At 34.7% G+C, this 20,835-nt stretch overlaps 1 protein-coding gene across 1 annotated transcript; it reads right to left on the bottom strand.

The window, feature by feature from the left end:
• Positions 1 to 326: 326 nt before the first annotated feature.
• Positions 327 to 11,024, bottom strand: LOC120126827 (protein RTF1 homolog). The gene is made up of 2 exons (XM_039144903.1): positions 9,945 to 11,024; positions 327 to 394 (listed from the first exon to the last, which is right to left on the bottom strand). Exons 1-2 carry the CDS (start codon positions 11,008 to 11,010, stop codon positions 327 to 329), a joined length of 1,134 nt encoding a protein of 377 aa, XP_039000834.1. The 5' UTR covers positions 11,011 to 11,024.
• Positions 11,025 to 20,835: the final 9,811 nt, after the last annotated feature.

The following is a 20,835-nucleotide window of genomic DNA, read 5'->3' on the forward strand; positions in this document are numbered from 1 at the left end:
AAAGAAGAGTGGAGCAGACACATCTTCCAAAATTGATCCAACTACCTGAAAAAGAGGAACATATCAAGTCCGATCTCCCCTGAAAAAAGAGTGGAGGGGATTTCCCATGAAAAAATGAAGTCGAATGGACGAAAATTCATTATCTTTTCATCTTTGCCATATTCTTATTGACACAAGAATGAGCAAAGAGGTTGTAGATAGTCATTTTGGTCCTACATATATTATTATTATTATTATTATTATTAAAAAAATGAAGCCTAATGCAAGTAAACCCGAACCATGTACAAATCCTATCCAAGAACAAATCGAGCCCAACATCTAACCCATCAGGCCTGAACCCCGTTAGGGTTTTCTGCCTTAGCCATTTGTCGCCCGTTGCTCTCAGTAATTGCATCTTACTTTGATCCAACGACCCAGATAAGATTCCAGAAACCCTAGGGTTTCATTATAACCCTAGGGTTATGCCAGCCGCCGCCACCAGATGCCCCTCTCAGCCACCGACACGTGAGTTGCTACGTTAAAGACCACCGGTTAGATCCAAAAGGGATGGGTGCATTAAATACACCCAACTAGTCGTAGTTTCCCCTAGGTTAGTCACCGCCATAGCCCCGGTGAATCACAGGGGTTCATCCTTCTGACCGATCGAAAGGGAGAGCCGAAGGGTCCTATAAAAATAACCCTAAAACATATAAGAAAAAAGACATCACTAGTATCCATACGGAGAGAGAAAAATGGAGAGAAAAAAAGAAAAACATAGAAAAAAGAGCAACCATTCGACACAACCACAACAATGACAAATCATAAATAAGAAAAGAGAGATGAAAGAAAGCTTACCACGTTCGTCGGAATCTTCAAACGACGTCGAAGAGTCGGATTTTTTTTTCCGAAGGTAAACACCAAGATCTAGATCGGTTGACAGGTTTTTAGGATGAGAGGGGCTCGGATTCAGGTGTAGGAAAAATGGGGCTTCGATTTGGGGGTTTTTGTTTTGAATTCCAACCACCATGGGCTATAGACGACGGTCGTTGTTGGCACCAATGTACGACGACTAGCCTAATGGTCGGTCTCCCTCCGGTGAGGGATTTTAGGGAGAAGCGAGAGAAACTTCTTTCTCTCTTTTAAGATATAGAGAGAAAGAGGAGAAAATGAGGTTGGCTCATTATTTTGGGCCAGTTTAGGGTGTAAATACCCCTTTTCACGCGACATCATTTTGGGGAGGGTTTTTTGTGTATTTAGTGTATGGGAAAATGTTTGGATTTGTGAAAGCTTGAATCGATAACTGGAACGGTTTGCAAAGAGGGGTCAGAATGATTTTTGTGTTTAGGGAGTGAGGAGATTGAAAGATAGAAATTTGCACTACGATTTATAGTAGTTTGATTTCTCAACCAAGTCTACATCCACTACCTTAGCCCCTAACCAAGGATTTTCCAACAAATTCACTAATTTGTTCTTTCTTTTTCAAGGATAAAGAGATAACCTTTACAACTCCCTCATTTTTCACGGGCTAAACTAGAACCATTCCGTAGCTTTTTACGGGATCAACTAGAACCATTCCCCTTTACAAAAGGATAAAATAAGTAAACAAATAAACCTATAAAAGGTAGGTGTTTACAAGAATTAAGCTCACTAGAACAATATTTACAAGAGAGAATGAAAAACTTCTTCTCTTTTGTTTGAATACTTGGATAGTTGTTCTCTTACTTCTTCAAGTGTCCTTAGCTTGTATTTATAGCTTGAAATGAGTTTGAAGTCGTGTATATTCGTTGGGGATGTTTTAGAGCCGTTTGGGGATGAATTTTCAGCAAAACAAGGCTATCCATAACAGGGGGTATCGGTACTACCTTTGTTAAATTCAAATCAAACTAGCCGTTGCTAGCCGTTGGAGCCAGGGGGTATTGATACCCATGCAGGGGTATCGGTACCCAGGGTATTGATACCTATAGGGGTATCGATATTGGTACCCTTTTTGCATTCGATGTTTGAGCCTTCATAGGGATATTGATACCCAGTCATAGGGGTATCGGTACCTAAGGTATTGATACCCATAGGGGTATTGGTACCCATTCCTAAGGGGTATTGATACCCATTCATAGGGTTATCGGTAACCATTTGCATTTTTGCTCAAATCTGAATGTAATGGACTTTGATTTATTTTTGAAACCTTTTGAAAACTTTGAATAAATTCAATTCAATTCCAAAAACATTTTGCCTTAAATTTGTTATATCGAAACATATTTCAACAATGTCCCCCTTTTTGATATAACATAAATTTGAAAAATTGTTTTTGGCAAAACTCCCCCTTAATAAAATGTTTAATGAAAAAGATACAAAATGTTTAAAAAAGGATACCAATTGTTAAAAAGATCCAATTGTTGGAAAATATATAAAAATGTTAAGCTCCCCCTTTTCATTAAGAAATTGAATTTTTCAAACCATACTTCTCCCCCTTTTTGTTATATCAAAAATAATTCAACCTTTAAAGTTCAAAATAACTTTGGAGAATAAGTGGTAAATTTGACAATTTAAAAAAATCATTTGAAAAATCAAAGCTCCCCTAAAAAATACCATTCCAAACAAAATTTAGCTTTTGAGATCTTGACACTTAAACAAAATTAAATTTCAACAAATAATAAAAAACATGTTAATAGCACATGAAATTCAATATATCCAAGTCTAAAATACTTTATGCAATACCAATAGTTGAAATTAAGTACATATGCATAAAGTTTTGTAAAAATGTTATGCATATGAAAATTTTTGATATCAATTGTTAGAGAAATATCATTTTCATTTAAACCACATACGTAAACATTCAAATTTAGGTCAAAAAAGTTTTTTTTTAAAAAAATTGATATCAATTGTTAGAGAGATATCATTTACATTTAAAATCAAAGTGTTTGAAAAGTTTATATCAATTGTTAGAGAGATATCATTTGCATTAAAAACCAATTTTGACCAAAATTCCTTATGATGAACAAAAATTTTGAAAAATTATTAAAACTTTAAAATGTTCATTATAAACATATTTTCAACATACATGAGATTAAAACAATAATGCATAATCATTTAAGACCAAAACTCATGCATGCTTAAAATCAAATGGGCAACCAAATAACCAAAATCAAAAGCATTAAGCTTAGAAGTTACCCATTCCTTTTTCATGTGTGGCTAGAGCATCTTGAATATTATCACTTCCATCACCATTGCTCCCACACACATACAAGATACATTTAAGTATATTTTGGTATCCAAATTGCTTTGGATCCTTGAACATTAGTTTCAATGTCCGTTGTTCCCTTTGGAACTCATTCTTGTCTAATTTTAAAATGTTCTCCTTTCTTAAAAGGACATGTATGTTCCCTGTGACCATGAAAATGACAATGTGAGCATTTTGTCATTTTTAAACATAATAGGTCATTTTTAGAAATTAATTATTTTTCTTTTGTTAAGCTTTCAAGTTTAACTTTTAAATCAAAATTTTCTTTTTCTAAATCATTTATTTTGATTTTTGAAATCTCTAAATCATTTTCAAAATTTCATTTTGATTTTCAAAATCAACTTTTACTTTCAAAATCAATTCATCTTTAATTTTGAGTTTTGAAATTATTTTCGTATATTTGGAATCTATGGTCTCAAATCCCAAATACAACCTATTATAAGCATCTTGTAACTCATCGAAAGTAAATGAATTAAATTCATTTGAGTTAGAAGATACCTCGAATTCTTCATGAGTGGCCATGAGGCATATGTTGACTACTTCATCATCATTGGAGTCATCTTCGTCACTCCAAGCTGACACATATGTCTTCTTCTTGGATGATCCTTCTTTCTTAGAATGGGACAATCATACTTGACATGCCCCGTTCTTTTACAATTAAAGCACACCGAGGCACTCTTCTACTTGGTTGATTCATGCTTTACTTCCTTGGAAGTCATGAATCTCTTTAACTCTTTTAAGAGCTTGACCATCTCATCTTCTTGTTCATCATCGTCTTCATCCACTTCATCACTTGAATCTTGATAGCTTTCATTGGTGGATTTGAAGGCAATACCTACCTCATTCTTTTTCTATTTTTTCTTCTTTTCGCCTTCTTACTCTTCCTTCAACGTCATCTCATGAGTGAGAAAGGAACCAATTAGCTTGTCGAGAGTGAGAGACTCTAAGTCTCTAGCTTCGATAATGGTTGTCTTCTTCGATTGCCATGACTTTGGAAGAGAGTAGATCATCTTCCTCATAAGCTTCTCATTAGGGATTACTTCTCTAAATCCCCTGAGACCGTTGACAATCACGGAAAATCTATCCGTCATAGCTTTTATGTCTTCATCGGGTTTCATCTTGAAGTTCTCGTAGCTATGGTTGAGAAGACTTATCTTTGATTCTCTCACTTCATCAGTTCCTTCATGAGTGACTTAAAGCTTATCCCAAATCTCTTTGGCACTGGAACAAGATGAGATTCTTCCATATTCATTTAGGTCTAATGCACAAAAGATAATGTGTATAGCCTTAGCATTGTGCTGGAACTTTTTCTTCTCTTCATTACTCTAATCATCCCAATCATCTAACTCGCCAGGTGGAGTGGAGTAACCGTTCATGATTGAGTTCCAAGCTCCTAGATTGTAGGCTCGAATAAAGAACATCATCTTATTCTTCCAATGTGCATAATTTGCTCCATTGAAGAAGGGTGGCTTGTTGACCGATTGTGAGTCCATAATATGTGAATCTTCAATGTAATACGAACTGAAGGTTGAAGCCATCTTTTTATCGATTACGTCGGGAATCGGTAAAGCTTCTTCGAGGATCGTCTTAAGGATGTTAAGCCTTCTAACGAGTTAAGCTTTTATACCAATTGTTGGGATTTGAGGAAGCTCGAATTGATAACTGGAATAGTTTGCAAAGAGGGGTCGAAACTGTTTTTGTGTTTAGGAGTGAAGAGATTGAAAGATAGAAATTTTCACAGTGATTTATAGTGGTTTGACTTTTCAACCAAGTCTACATACACTACCTTAGCTCCCTCACCAAGGATTTTCCAACAAATTCACTAATTTGTTCTTTCTTTTTCAAGGACAAAGAGATAACCTTTATAACTCCCTAGTTTTTTACGGGCTAAACTAGAACCTTTCCCTAGCTTTTCACGGGATCAGCTAGAACCTTTCCCCTTTACAAAAGAATAAAAGATGTAAACAAATAAACCTCTCAAAGGTAGGTGTTTACAAGAATTAAGCTCACTAGAACAATATTTACAAGAGATAATGAAAATAAGAATGAAAAACTTCTTCTCTTGTGTTTCAATGCTTGGATAATTGTTCTCTTACTTCTTCAAGTGTCCTCAGCTTGTATTTATATCTTGAAATGAGTTTGAAGTCGTGTATAACTGTTAGAGATGTTTTGGAGCCGTTTGGGATGATTTTTCCGTAAAACAAGGTTATTCATAGCAGGGGGTATCAATACCCCTTCAAGGGGTATCGGTACTACCTTTGTTAAATTCAAATTAAACTAGCCGTTGGAGCCAGGGGGCATTGATACCTATGCAGGGGTATTGATACCCATGCAGGGGTATTGATACCCATGCGGGGGTATCGGTACCCAGTGTAATGATACCCATAGGGGTATCGGTACCCTTTTGCATTCGATGTTTGAGCCTTCATAGGGGTATTGATACCCAGTCATAAGGGTATCGATACCCAGGGTATGGATACCTATAGGGGTATCGATACCCATTCGTAAAGGGTATTGATACCCATTCATAAGGGGTATTGATACCATTCATAGGGGTATCGGTACCCATTTGCATTTTTGCTCAAATCTGAATTTAATAGACTTTGAATTATTTTTGAAACCTTTTGAAAACTTTGAATGAATTCAATTGAAGTCTAAAAAAAATTTGCCTTAAATTTGTTATATCAAAACATAGTTTAACAGAATATAATTCCCGCAGTCCCTTAGGTTTTGTAATTTTCATTTTGGTCACTGAAATTCATTTGTGTATTTTAATTTGGATTTCAATTTTTATTTTGTTTTTATTTTACTCACTAACCGTATTTATATATTTTTGGGTAAATATTCGATTTAGTCCTTAGATTTTAATAGTTTTTATTTTAATCATGAATAATGATTAGGGTTAAATTACAATTCCAGTACGTCAATTTAATGATGTTTTTGTTATGACCATGAATTTTTACTTTTTTTACAGTTTAAGCCCTAAATTTAATATTTTTAATTATGAATAGTATTATGGGTTTATTTTCGTTTGAAGTGCCTAATATTTGAATTATTTGCAATTGTTACCTTGATCTTTTGTTAAGTTTATAATTTAATCCCTAAATTTATTATATTTATTATTTTAATCCTTTATTTATATATTTATAAATTTGTTACTAGAATAAATATTTTCATATATTATTTTATATGAGGAACTTAAAGAAACACCCCTTAACTAACAAAGAGTGTCTCTAAGGACTGCTAGAATAAAATAATATTTTTATGTTTTAAATAAATTTATTTTTATTTTTATTATATCTAAAATTTAGGGTAATATTATTTTATATGAGGAATCCATAAAAATATCCCCTTAATTGACTAGGGAGGTATTTTCGAGGATTATTCATATAAAATAATATCATTTTTTATTTTTCTAAAAAAGTATCATAATTTAAATATTATTGGAATTTGTCAATTTCAATATTTAGATGACATATAATTGTGTAAGTACTGATTTTGGGCGTTGTGGGGTTGTTAATCCTTCCCTACACGTAATCGACTCCCGAACCCTTTTCAAAGTGAATTTCTGGTTAATCGCATATCAAAATTTTTATCTTTTAAACTTATTTTTCTTAAAATTATTTTAAAAGGTATTTTTAGGTATTCGACCTACATAATCTAAATGTCGATGGCGACTCCAAATTTGTTTATTTATGTACTTTAAAACCCAACATGTTCCCAAAATTAAGTTGGATCGATCCTCGAAAAAGCCCTAAAAAGTCACGGCGACCATTTCAACATGAAAAACATATTTTATAGGTTAAAAATGAAACACAAAATGTTAAAAAACAAAACCAAAAAAGTTATCGATACAATAGTATAACAGGTTACACCAAAAATGTTATAACTGGTGAAAAAAGTTATATTAACATTTTAGGTTGCGCCTAAAATATTACCAAAGTTTAAGTTATTGGGGCCTTTGACATTACTACGATAAAAAAATAAGTTAAAATTGAATATGTTATAAATATATATAAGAAATATGGTTGCGCCTAAAAATGCCATGATTAACTAAGAAACACGTTGAGATGTGGAATGTTAATTTTTTTTAATAAAATAGGTTGTGCCCAATAATGACATGGTTCACTAAGAAATATGTTGTGATCTGAAATGTTAATATGTTTATTAATAAAATGAGTTTTGTCCAAGAATGTCATGGTTCACTAATAAATAGGTTGGGATCTGGAATGTTAATATTTTTATAATAAAATGGGTTATACCCAAGAATGCCATGGTTCACTAAGAAATAAGTTACGATATGAAATATTAATATTTTTATTAATAAAATGAGTTTCATCCAAGAATGTCATGGTTCACTAAGTAATATGTTGAGATTTGGAATGCTAATATTTTTATTAATAAAATTTGTTACACACAAGAATGTTATGTTCACTAAGAAAGCAAGTTGTGATCTAGAATGTTAATTTTTCTATTATAAAAAATTTGAAAGTATGAATACTTTTCCAAACATATTGATACTTTCAAATTTAAAGAAAACATGAAAAATGAGAAGGCTGCAAAGTATCGATACTATCGATTCTTTTAAATTCGAAAGATAAAATATCATTTTTTTATTTTTTTAATTCGAAAGTATCAATACTTTTTTAAAAATATTGATACTTTCGAATTTAAAGAAAAACATAAAAAATGTGAAGGCTACAAAGTATCGATACTTTTAAATTCAAAAGTTAAAATATCATTTTCTATTTTTTTAAATTCAAAAGTATTGATACTTATAAATTCAAAAGTTAACATACCATTTTTCATTTTTTTAATTCGAAATATGGATACTTTTCCAAAAGTATCGATACTTTCGAATTTAAAGAAAAATATGAAAAATAAGAAGGATGCAAAATATCAATAATTTTTTACAAATATAGATACTTTCAAATTATGATAACATAATAGGTAGCACCTTTTTTATGTAAAAATATCGATCAACATAGATTAAGTATTGATATTTTATTTTCGAACTGTTTTCTTAAATAATTTGTCTCGTAATTCACTTATAATAAATATCGATACTTCTCCACAAAAAGTCTTCACTTTCGAATTAAAAAAAACATGAAAAATGAGGAATTCGATCTTTTTTATCAATTTTTTAATTTCTAAAAGTATCGATCATCAATATTTTAAATTTCGATCTTATCTTCAACTTTGTTTAATATTTAAAAATATCGATAATAATATATTAAGTATCGATATTTAATTTTTTGAACTGTTTTTATTTAAAAAAATTAACAGTATATTACAGATTGCAACCTACTTTCTTAGTGAACCAAAACATTCTTGGAAGCAACCTATTTTATTAATTAAAATATTAACATTACAGATCGCAACATGTTTCTTAGTGAATCATGACATATTGGACGCAAACTGTATTTCTTATAACATTTTCAGCTTTTAACTTTTTTTTTCTTGTCATGAGAAAATTCAAGACTCCATCAACTTAAACTCTGATAATATTTTAGGCGTAACCCATTTTATTATTAAAAATGTTAAGATTCTAGATTGTAACATGCTTTCTTAGTGAACCATAACATTCTTGGGCAGAACTTATTTTATTAATAAAAATAACATTATCGCAACTTATTTCTTAGTGAACCATAATATTATTGGGTCAACCGTATTTCTTATATATATTCATAACATTTTTAATTTGCAACTTATTCTCTTATTGTGGGATAATCCAATGCTCCGTCCGCTTAAACTCTGATAACATTTTAGACACAACCTAAAATATTAATAGTATTCATAACATTTATTGTTTATAACTCATTTTCTTACCCTGTATATCATTTTAATACAATATGTTATGTTATTCCGACTGATAACTTTTTAATCACTCTCTGTGCTATACATAAGTTATGGATTTACTTCTTGTACTCTACTTTGGATTTTAAAATCTCTATGATTCAATCCTATTGTCCCATTTGAGTTATAACAAAAATTTCAAAATTCGACAAGTACATGAACTAAACTTTGACCATGATAGAATACATGAACTAAAAGGACTAAAACTAACCCTAATAGAATACATGAACGAAATACACCAGTTATATATAGTACAAGGACTAATGATAGAATTTGACCAATATAATATATGTTAAAAGCATTATATCATATATTCCCCCGTACTCTTAGGTATAAAATGTTATATCCTGCATGTTTCTTTTTTCATTTGTTTGGCATCACAAAAGAAACTTCAGAATTTTGATATCAGCTGCTAGCAGTCGAACCATAATTTTATAAACCGAAAGACAGCATACATATGCACACAAAAAACAATATGCTAACATTGTAGTCACCAACAGTCGAGCTTTCCTCTTAAAGAAGAGCTGAAATGAGAGAATATATATTATTACCTTCTAAAAAAGCCCTCTTCTTCTTTTATAGTCACTGACAGTCAAGGTAAGAGCATGTCTCCTCCCATCATTCTCGGGGACTCTGCATCCGACGGTTGCTTCTATCCTTTGTTTCCTGGCCATGAATCCCAACATAGCACCTTCGTGACCACCAAACTTCCGAAGTGCTTCCAATGAGATTGGAAGCTCAAAGTTGTGTAGCATGTTGGATTCTGTCCCTTCATCGACGGGGGCACTTGTATCGACCAATTTCCCCAAGCCAGCAGCTTCTTGTAATGCAGCTGCCGTGGCTGCCTTGCCAGCTTCAACAGCAGCAACACTTGCATTTCCATTGCCATTTGTGTCATCATTAGTTGCCGCCGTTGTATCTCCTCCAGGAGCCTTCGCATTATAGTAATTCCTTGATCTAGTCCACCTTCTTGAAAAAGGATCATAGCCGGCCTCCCCTGCTTTAAAAGATGTGTTTACGGGTTTTAATCCTGATGCATTCTTGAAATTCTCAACTCTGTTCTTTCTGTTCATCTCAGCCAACCTAATAGCCTTGACATCTTTCTCCTGTGACTGCCGGGAAGCCTCCAGTTGATGCAGTCTCTTCTTAATCCTCTCAACATCTGCCTCATCATGCTTGCTTTGTGCAATTTCCAGGTCCCTTCTCAATCGGTCCTTCTCAGCAGCAACATTCAAATGTTTAGATGAGGATGATTTTTTCTCCTGCAACATCTGCTTTACAGTAGCTGCTGAATAAACAAAAGTTCTGACCTTCTGTAATGCTTCTTTCTTTTCCAACACATCTTGCTTGCTTGGCATCCGGCATCCACTTCGCTCCACCTCCCTAACCCATTGTCTAAACTCTTCCTCTTGTGGTGGGGAGTCTGAAATAATATCCATCTGCCACCTGGCAGCAGAACTTTCATTTCCCCAAACAACATTCAAGTACTTATATGTTGCCCTGTTCTCTAATTTGTATGTCCGATCAGGATCTGTAGCATCAACATTTCTGACCATGAAGAGCCTGTAGATAGGGCCACTTTTCGACCTTCCAATACCAACTCTTACAAAACAACCCACAATCAACTCCTCAAAAAATGGCTCCATAAACCATTTTGCGAGTTTTGACCTTCTGGTAGTAATTTCTTTAATATCATTGAATGTTGGTCCATCTGGCCCCCATGTCCCTGTCTCATCCTCACTATCAGCCATTCTGTCATCCCCAGTCGACCCCTCATCTTCACTGTTAGGCCTACTTTCACTCTCACTCTGACTAGAGCTACTTAGACCGGATGCAATGAAGGGTTTTCGCTTGACAGGTGATGACCCCTTGCCACCAGAACTGCCTCTAGAAGCATATCTCAACTTACTATGTGCCTTTGGATCTTGCTGTTTCATTCGTTTTGCTCTCAACTCATGTAGACACCCGTTTTGTCCGGGTCTCGAAAAAAAAATACTAATTATATATTATTAATTATATTATTATTATTATTATTTATTTTACATTTTACATTTGCAGGTCTAATATATAACCCGAGGCCCAACCAGCTCTGACCCAGATGACCAACTTAACCAAGACCCAAATCCCGGTTTTGGCCCAAAACTCGAAGACCCAGTCCAGCAGACAACCCCAGTAACCCGACCCGGTTCGGACCCAGTATCTGACACAACCCGACCTGACCCCCTACGGTTTCTGAAACCTAAACCTAGGGGTATGATGTTGTTGTCGCCGCCTGCCATTGTTGATGCTACCGTCGTCGATTGTTCCCGCTACTGTCGACAGATTTGCACCAAACAGTGACAGAAACACCCATCAGTCAAAAAATCAAAGTCATAAAACTCCAAATAAAAATGGGAGAAAATCAAAAGAGAGATATGGGGCCATCACATCCTAGCCCTCGGAAATCAAAGGCTATCACCCACATGCAACATAAAACCAGGAGGGAAGAACCATTCAAAAAGAGAAAAGGGGAGGAGAACACAGGGGATTTTTCGGGGGGGGGGGGGTTTGAAAAAAATAGGAGAGAAAGTAGAGGGTTTTTCGAAGAGAGAATAATAGAAAAAAACCAATATCGAAAGAAAAAAAATGAGAGAGGAAGAAATTTTTTTACCTTTTTCTCTAGATTTGCTCCGATCTAGCCCCCATTTCAAAAATCCAACCTCGGATTCGTGATGAGGAGGAGGAGATGCTTCAGGTGATGTCTTCTTCTCTCTCCTCTGGCTCCGGCAGGCAGTGGTCGTCATAGGTCGGTGGCGGTTGACACGACGGAGGTTCACCGTTTTTTGGAAGCTTTTGAGCTCCGGTTGAGAGCTTTTGAGCTCTGGTTGAGAGCTCTTGAGCCATCTCTCTCTATCTCTCCTTATCTCTCTTCTATCAGTTGGGAAAACAGAACAAATGAGAGTTTTAGCCAATTTTGGCCTTACTTTGATCTTATGTATCATGCCCCGAGCGACGTCGTTTTACCAGGGAATTAGCGTGTTTTTGAGGGAGGGTATATTAGCATATTTGGTCCCTGCATCTTTGTAATCTCGTTATTTTACTATGGAATGAATCTTTAGATTATTTTATTTTGAGCACTCGTATTTCAATGTTTATATTTCAGTCAACATCTTATATGTTATGTCATTTAGTTAATGTTTGACTCTCGTTACCATATTTGTGATTATTTCATTTTAGTCATTAATTTCATGAGTTGTATATTTTTATTGACATTTGAATTTGACCCTTTGATTTATTTATTTTTCATTTTAGCCACTGTTTTGCATATGGTTTAATTATCATTTAGTCCTTCATGTTTCTGGTTTAAATTATTTTAGTCCTTAAATATTATTAGGGGTTATTTTTATTTCTGGTGCCTGTATTTATTTTAAATTGACTATTGGGGTCCTGATTTGTTCATAATTATTTATTAAGTCCTTCCAGTTTATGTTAATACCAGTTTTGGCCCTTAAATTTCCAAATACATTTATTTGGTTATTTATATTTTGATTTTTAAATTTTTATTGTTCTGTTTTAATACCATATTTTAATGGTTAATTAACAAATGTTAGAAATTTGATTTATTAGCCAGTCCTTAGGTTGTTGGATTATTAATTTAGTTATTTTCATTAATTTACTTATGCTAATATCAGAACCGTCTTTCGGGTAAGCCCGAAATTGGGCTTTGACTTGAATGTAATGTGTTGGAGTTGCCACCAATCATTTATTTTAAAACAAATAAGTCGATCAGATACCTCGATTTCTTACCTGATCAGCATTTTAGCAAAGATATGTCAGATTCGGGAGTCGGTTACAATCAAGGAAGGATTAGCACCCTTGAACTGCCCTTTCGGTACTAATTAATTTCCAATTGTGTTTAATTAAGAAAATTGAAAGTTTAAATTAAAAGGTAAAAATATGATCCAAATTACTTACATCTGATTGATTTGAATGAAGACCCTTAAAAAAGACAGAAATGTAGTGAAGCACATAATCGAATTAAGATAGAAAGTATGCGAATATGAAAATAATAAACAAAACAAATAAAGAAAAATAATAAAATAAATAAAAATAAAACAAAATAAATAAAATAGTAACATAAATAAAAATAAAACAAAAAAGGTAAAAGAAAATAAAGAAAAAGAATACAAAATAATATATATATATATATATAATAAAAAGTATATATATATATAAGATATATATATATATATATATATATACTAAGTAAAAATAAAAACAAATAAAATACTAAAATATATATATATATACTAGGTAAAAACAAATAAAATAAAAAATAAGGTATATATATATATATATATATATATATATATATATATATATATAATCGTATAAATAAAATATTAGAAAAAAAAGAAATAAAAGGACTAAATTTGAAATAAAATAAAACTGGGGGTGAATTTAAAAGGAAATTCGGGGTGAAATCAAATTTTAGGGGGCAAAATAGGCTTTTAAAAAGACGAGGGACCGAAATGGGATTTATCCTATTTTTTTAAGGGTTGCAGTCTTGGATCTGGATCGATTCGCGGGTTACAAATCGAGTCGCTGATGTGGGCCACTGTTGGTCTTGGGTATTCTGTTGGGCCATATTTGCCTGTAAAGAGAAAAACGTGTATTATTTTAAATTAAGATATGTATGATATATATATATATATATATAAAGGATGATATATATAAGGGGCGAAAATTAGTGTCCACAACTACCCTTCTTTGCCCATAGTCGTGTAACAGGAATAAGACAAAGTTTACAAGACACAATTTTCGCCTATGCGTGTTTCCCTGAGTTTAGTATCGAATATCATCTGTCGTAGAGTTGAAATCCGATGTTACGATTGGTTTTTCAATTTGGACTAAATCACAAAATGACTCCCTCGCCTTGAGGTTGAGTTGAACTGAAAAATTATGAGCATGCTATCATTCGTCGTGAAGTTGAAACCGAACTCAAAACTTTGGCAAATAGCCCCTGAATCATCTTCTAGCTCAAGATACTTCGTCGTGAAGTTGAAACTTGATCTAAAGACTTTGGTGTTATTGTGTTACAGATGACTCATTCATCGTGAAGTTGGGTTAATCTTTAGGGTACGATATCCTTCGTTGTGAAGTTGAAATAATAGGAAAATCGAAAAGTGGCTTCTTGTTGCCATTCTTGACCTTGGTCTTCTTCTCTATTTAAAGACCTTGGTGTGAATTTTTTTTTTCAGAAAGTAGTTCCTTGCTGCTAACTTTCGGTAAATACGTCCTCGAGCTGAATGGAATCAAACTCGATAGTGTTTGTTGACAGATAACTCTTCTCGATTTTGAGTTATATTGTACTTGGCTGGGGAATAAACCCCTGTTCTTGTAGATGACTTATTTGCTGTGAAATCAAGTTGATCCGTTGGGCACGATATCCTTCGTCGTGAAGCTGAAATCATGGATGGCTCCTTCGTTGTGAAGTTGAGCTTTGAGTTGGATATCCTTCGTTGTGAAGTTGAAATCCAATCTTGAGTAAGTTTTACCGAATTGGCTTTGAGTTGGATATCCTTCGTTGTGAAGTTGAAATCCAATCTTGAATAAATTTCATCGAATTGGCTTTGAGTTGGATATCCTTCGTTATGAAGTTGAAATCCAATCTCGAGTAAATTGAGTCTCTTCGAGTCCAATATCCTTCGTTGCGAAGTTGAAATTAACTCTAGTTAAAACCTGCAAAGTTATGCATTTATGCGATGCTATGGATGCAATGCTCTTAGGTGTGCCTAAAATGCATATGCGAAATATGTTATTTTGGGCTCTGGTTGCATGTCTTGATAACTCTTGATTCTGGAATCTTGAATCTCTGATTCCCGATCTTGAATTCTTCAAATGTTTAAATTTTATGTACTGATTTTATTTTTTATCTTTGATTTGGGAAATATTTCTCAACCATCTCAAGGATGCGCATGAGCCTTGATGGGCTTCCGAGTACCTGTACTTTTCAAAAATCTTTGTACAGTAATATGCGATTATCTTTTTCATAAGTAAATAAATCATCAGGTTTAAATTCAACCCAATATGCTAAAAAAGAATTGATTTAGAGAAATGGTCGTCTTTATTCATATAGGGAAAAGAACAAATAATACATGACAAGTATTCTGGAAAATGAATACATAAATGAAGTGTGAATTGATGTCTTAAATCTCAATAATGCGGGCGCTTCTGAGCTGATAAGTCGTTAGGTGACCTTGAATGCAGCCTTTGTCAAGAGATCTTAGAAAATGCAACAACGTTCAGGAGAGTGCTACCTTTCTCTGACTCGTTAAGTCTGTAGAAACTTCTGATGTTGTGATGCTTTATTGTCTGGATTAGGGACCTTTTCTTGAATCAATATCCAAATCGCTTCGGGTTTTCATATTGAACCCACCTTATTTTTCTTTTCTTTTTCTTCTTCTCCTTTTTTCAGTTTAGGGCGCCCTTTCGGGTTTTCACCCTAAACATTTTTCTCTTTTCTCTTTTCTTTTCAATTTAGGACGCCCTTTCGGGTTTTCACCCTAAATGTTTTTTCTTTTCTTTCTCTTTTTCTTCTTCAACTTAAGACGCCCTCTCGGGTTTTCATCATAAGTGAAGTACTTCTTGACTACATCCGAATTAACGGGATTTGGCAGTTCCGGTCCGTCTATTTCTTCCAGGACAAGTGATCATACGGAGAAGTCATTTTTCATGACATAAGGTACTTCCCAATTTGGCATCCATTTTCCTCTGAAGTCTTTTTGAATTGGCCAAATTCTTTTAAGCACAAGATCTCCTTCACAGAATACTTTCGGGCGCACCTTCTTGTCATGTGCTCGAATCATTCATTTCTGATAGATTTGACCATGATGAATGGCTTTCAATCTATTTTCATCTATCAGGTTCAGCTGATCATATCGAGATTGCACTCATTCTGTATAATCCAGTTTGACTTATGATAAGACCCGAAGTGATGAAATTTACACTTCAATGGGCAACACTGCTTTTATCCCATAAGCTAATGAAAATGGGGTTTCCCAAGTCAAAGTTTGTACTGAGGTTCGGTAAGTGAACAAAGCAAAAGGCAATTTCTCATGCTAGTTCTTGTAAGTCTCAGTCATTTTTTCCACTATCTTATTAATGTTTTTATTTGTTGTTTCCACTGCTCCGTTCATCTTTGGTATGTAAGCAGTAGAGTTGTGATGCTTTATGTTGAATTGCTCACAAGCAGCCATCATTTTGTTGTTTAAGTTTGTAGCATTATCAGTAATGATCCTTTCAGGTAGATCATACCGACATATGATCTCTTTCTTCAAAAACTTGCAAATAGTGGACTAAGTGACAATGGCATATGATGTAGCCTCTACCCATTTTGTGAAATAATCAATTGCCACCAGAATGAACCGGTAACCATTCGAAGCCTTCTGATGGATTTTCCCGATAACATCCATGCCCCACATAAAGAAAGACCATGGTGGCGTCATCACATGAAGTGGATGAGGTGGAACATTTATTTTAGCTCCGTAAATTTGACATTTATGACATCTTCTAGCATAGTTGATGCAGTCACTTTCCAGTGTGGGCCAAAAATATCCACATCTTATTATTTGTCTTGTCATCATATGTCTATTTGCATGTGTTCCACATACTCCGTCGTGTACTTCTTCCACTAACATCTTTTCCTCTTCTGAATCGACACACCCTAACAGGACTTGATCATGGCTTTTCTTGTACAAGACCTCCCCGTCAATGACATATCTAGCTGTCATCCTTCTAATGGTTCTTTTATTAGTTTTGGTGGCCTCCTCTAGATAACTTCGATTCTTGATGTACTGCAGAATGTCATGGTACCAAGGCGTAGTGTCTTTCGCTTCTTTAATTTGGTAATAATGACCTGGGTATTTATACGACTACATGTCAATTGGCATCATTTCAGACTCCCCGACAGCCTTGAATATGGCTGCCAAGGTAGCTAAAGCATCAACCATTTAATTTTCTTCTATAGGCACGTAGTGGAAGGTGACTTCATCGAATTCTTCGAGCATATCCAGTATTAGCTTTCAGTATTCCACCAGCTTTGCATTATTGATTTCCCATTCTCCACGGAGCTGATAGATTACTAAGGCTAAATCTTCGTATACCAGCAAGGTCTTTATATTTTGCCCCAGTGCAGCTCGAATCCCTAAAACACAAGCCTCATATTCTGCCATGTTGTTAGTGCAATCAAAATTAAGTCTGCTAGTAAATGGTAATGATTTCCTTCTGGGGAGACCAGTATAGCCCCGATGCCATGTCCTAATGCATTTGATGCACCATCAAAATGCATTCTCCAAGAACTGTCCGTTGAAGTACTTGCCTCTTCTAAGGAGATAGCCATCAAGTCTTCATCTGGGAAGTCAAAGTTTAACGGCTCATAATATTCATCCGTTCTGCTTGCCAAGAAATCCAATACGGCACTTCCCTTTATTACTTTCTGGCTCACATACTCGATGTCAAATTCAGACAACAACATATGCCACTGGGCTAACCTTCCAGAGAGAGCATGTACACCCATCATGTACTTTAGTGAATCTAACATGGAAATCAGCCAAGTGGTGTGATACAACATGTATTATCTGAGTCTTTTTGTAGCCCATACTAGAGCACAACAAACCTTTTCGATAAGAGGATATCTAACCTTGCAATCAGTGAACTTCTTGCTTAAATAGTAGATGGCTCTTTCTTTCATTCCAGACTCATCGTGTTGACCCAGGACACACCCCATTGAATTCTCGAATACGGATAGATACAATATCAGAGGTTTTCCCGAGAAAGGGGACATCAGGATAGGAGTATGAGACAAATACTCTTTTACTTTCTCAAATGCAATCTGGTAGTTTTCATCACAAACTCCAGGGTTGTGCTTTCGAAGAAGGTGAAAGATTAGATCGCATTTGTCGGTTAACTGAGATATGAACCGTGCTATTGATCGCTTGTAAATGTATTTGCTAAGGCAAGCAAATATGTGCAAGTATACACAATCGATACAAGTATTATAGTAGTGAGTGAGTATCGTCTACACAGGATTGGATTAGAAATATATTTTTACCACAACTAGAACTAATGTCACAAACTAAATCCTACTAAGTATTTGAACTAAGAACTAATACGAATAAACTAAGAAGAATGATTCAATGATTTCATAATAATGTATTCGAGACAAAGGAAATATGCAAACAGATAAAACAAAACAAAACAAGTATTGGTTTAAATATAATGCAAACAACCTCTCATATTCAGACGTGTCACAGAGCACTGATGCTAAACTATTGTCTTAACAACAATTATTCTAAGTTCTGAATGAATTATTATGCCTCACTAAGCTGTCCGACAGGATTACTAGGTATTCTTGGACGGTTGCTATGGTAATACCTCTCGGCGTTAACTATAGATGTTGTCTTAACCTACTATAGCAATTATCCCTTTAAGTCACTTGAAACTCACTCCTTATCTCTAAGGTAGACAAGTTAGAACTTCACCATCCCGGATTCATTCATTTGCTCACGTTGATCTATCTTAATTCTCTTGAATATAAGAATCACTATCTAGACAAAATGCCATCTCTCGATGCTCTCACAATGCCAAGACATGTTTTACCGAAACCCTAGGCGATATTTCGATGCTCTAACAGTGTTAAGGAAAAATATTTAAACTATGAGCAAAACAATCATAAGAAAACATAATTCATCATTCATAAACATAAAAATATTGTTTAGGCAAAACAAAGTTTAACACCAAGTCAAGCATTCATGGTGTTATCAAAGATCATTCAAAATTTAACCGTTTAATATAACCCCAAATAAAATAAGAATTAAGAACAAATGAAGAACGACTCCCAAAACTGGGGGCTCTGTCGCGACAATCCTGATCAGCACCATGCCTGCCTTGGTGATCACCCTCTCTTGAGGCCTGATCATCGCTCTGCTATCGTCTGGCTATAAAGGACACCAAGGAAGATTGGTGGGTAGACGGTGGGAAAGCACTGCAGTTGCTTGCTCACGCCTTAGGTAATCTAGCCGGCTTATTTAATTTCCCAAGCTTAAAAAGGAAATATGGCTTACGGCTGTCAGAACAATCAAGGTTGGCTTGCATGTGAAGTATGTCATCCAGCTGGCATGTAACATAGGTGGTTTTGCCACACCTGGTTTAGACTTCTTCAGATAAATCTTGCCTCGGCGAGATAAATCTGCTTTTCACGTTCTCTTCTGTTCCGTTGACCTTTGCAACTTTTCATTGTCACGACTGAAATGTTCTTCCTCTTTAGAATTCCTGCACAAACATAACTCAAACAACCCTTTCTTCTCAGCAGCATCAGTCAAGCCAAATAAATCTTGCCTAAGCAAAACTTATCCACCAAAGACTAATATAACCTATATGCAACTAAATGCAACTAAAAATGTAGTGCATAGTTTGTTTAGACGAGCAATAACTTAAGTGAAAAGACTAGAAATTGAGTATTTTTACGGAGTTATCACACCCCCAGACTTAAGTTATTGCTTGTCCTCAAGCAATGGATAATAGCTAGAAGAAAATCAAAATTGTCATGGCAAAGTAGTATCAAGAACATCATCAGGTTTGAGATTTCAGCCCTCAGCAAAAATATTTGGCCTCAACATGTTCGACAGACATATCAGTCAAGTCTCTTCCCTAGTCAGGATCATTTGCTATGGTGTGTGCGTGATTGTAACCAGTCTATGCATAGAGGTAATTAGAAAACTTAAAGTAAGCACTTCTAGGTTGTCAAGGCAACAAACTGTTCATCAGGCTTAGTTTATACTCCTAGTTATTTATCAACTTTTATTCTCTTTATTCACAATTTTTTTTATAGGGGAGTCAACTCATCACACCTACCGTTCCACACTCTAGGTGAAAGGGAGCATACATTCTACCCCCAAGCTAGTCCGACAGAGTCATCCTGTGATTACTTTCATTCACTCATATGCCTTGGCTACTCTTAATTTCTTTTGGAGTTTTTCTTGTTCATGCCTTTGCACAGAGGAGTGCCCCTTTGTGTTTTTCATGTTTTTAAACACTAGAGAGTTTTTACTTTACCCTTAGAATATTTTTTGAAGTCTCGGCAATTAGAAAGTTCTTTCCTAAAAATTTTACAGATTACCTAGAGCAAAGACAACCTACAATAGTGTTTATAAATTTCAAAGAATCAAGGCTAGGGTTGGTTCTCTTCTTTAGACAGTCTTAACAATAATTTCTGGCCTAGGAAATAAAATTTTGCTTTCATCATTGGGCATCCCTAATCCATTCCTAACAATAATCTTAACCTGCTTATGTCATGAAACCAAAATTTTCAACCAATAAACATCAATTACTATTTAACAAAGTATGGCAGAATGGTACAACACCTCCCCCAAATTTGAGGGGTGCATTATCCTCAATGCATGAAAACTACACTATATGATTTTATATGTATATGCAAAAAAAATTAAAAAGAAAATGATAACTAAGAAGAATAACTCACTTTGGTGGGGTGGCCTTTCTGGATGCCCTTATGCGGCGTCGTTTAGGAGGAGAGGGACTCTCAGATCCGGAGTCTACTGCTGCTGTGGAGAGAGATGGCTGAAGTATACATCCTGATGTTCTCTTGCAGCGCTTCTTGCTAGACAAGGCACGTGCTGGAGTGGACTGCTCGGTCCTATGAGTCTGTTGTGTTGGGACAGGTGGTGGACTAGGAATTTCTGTTGGAATTGGTGGTGCTGATTGAA

Source organism: Hibiscus syriacus, unplaced genomic scaffold (assembly GCF_006381635.1).
Source record: "Hibiscus syriacus cultivar Baekdansim isolate YM2019G1 unplaced genomic scaffold, ASM638163v2 tig00001478_pilon, whole genome shotgun sequence".
NCBI lineage: Eukaryota > Viridiplantae > Streptophyta > Magnoliopsida > Malvales > Malvaceae > Hibiscus > Hibiscus syriacus.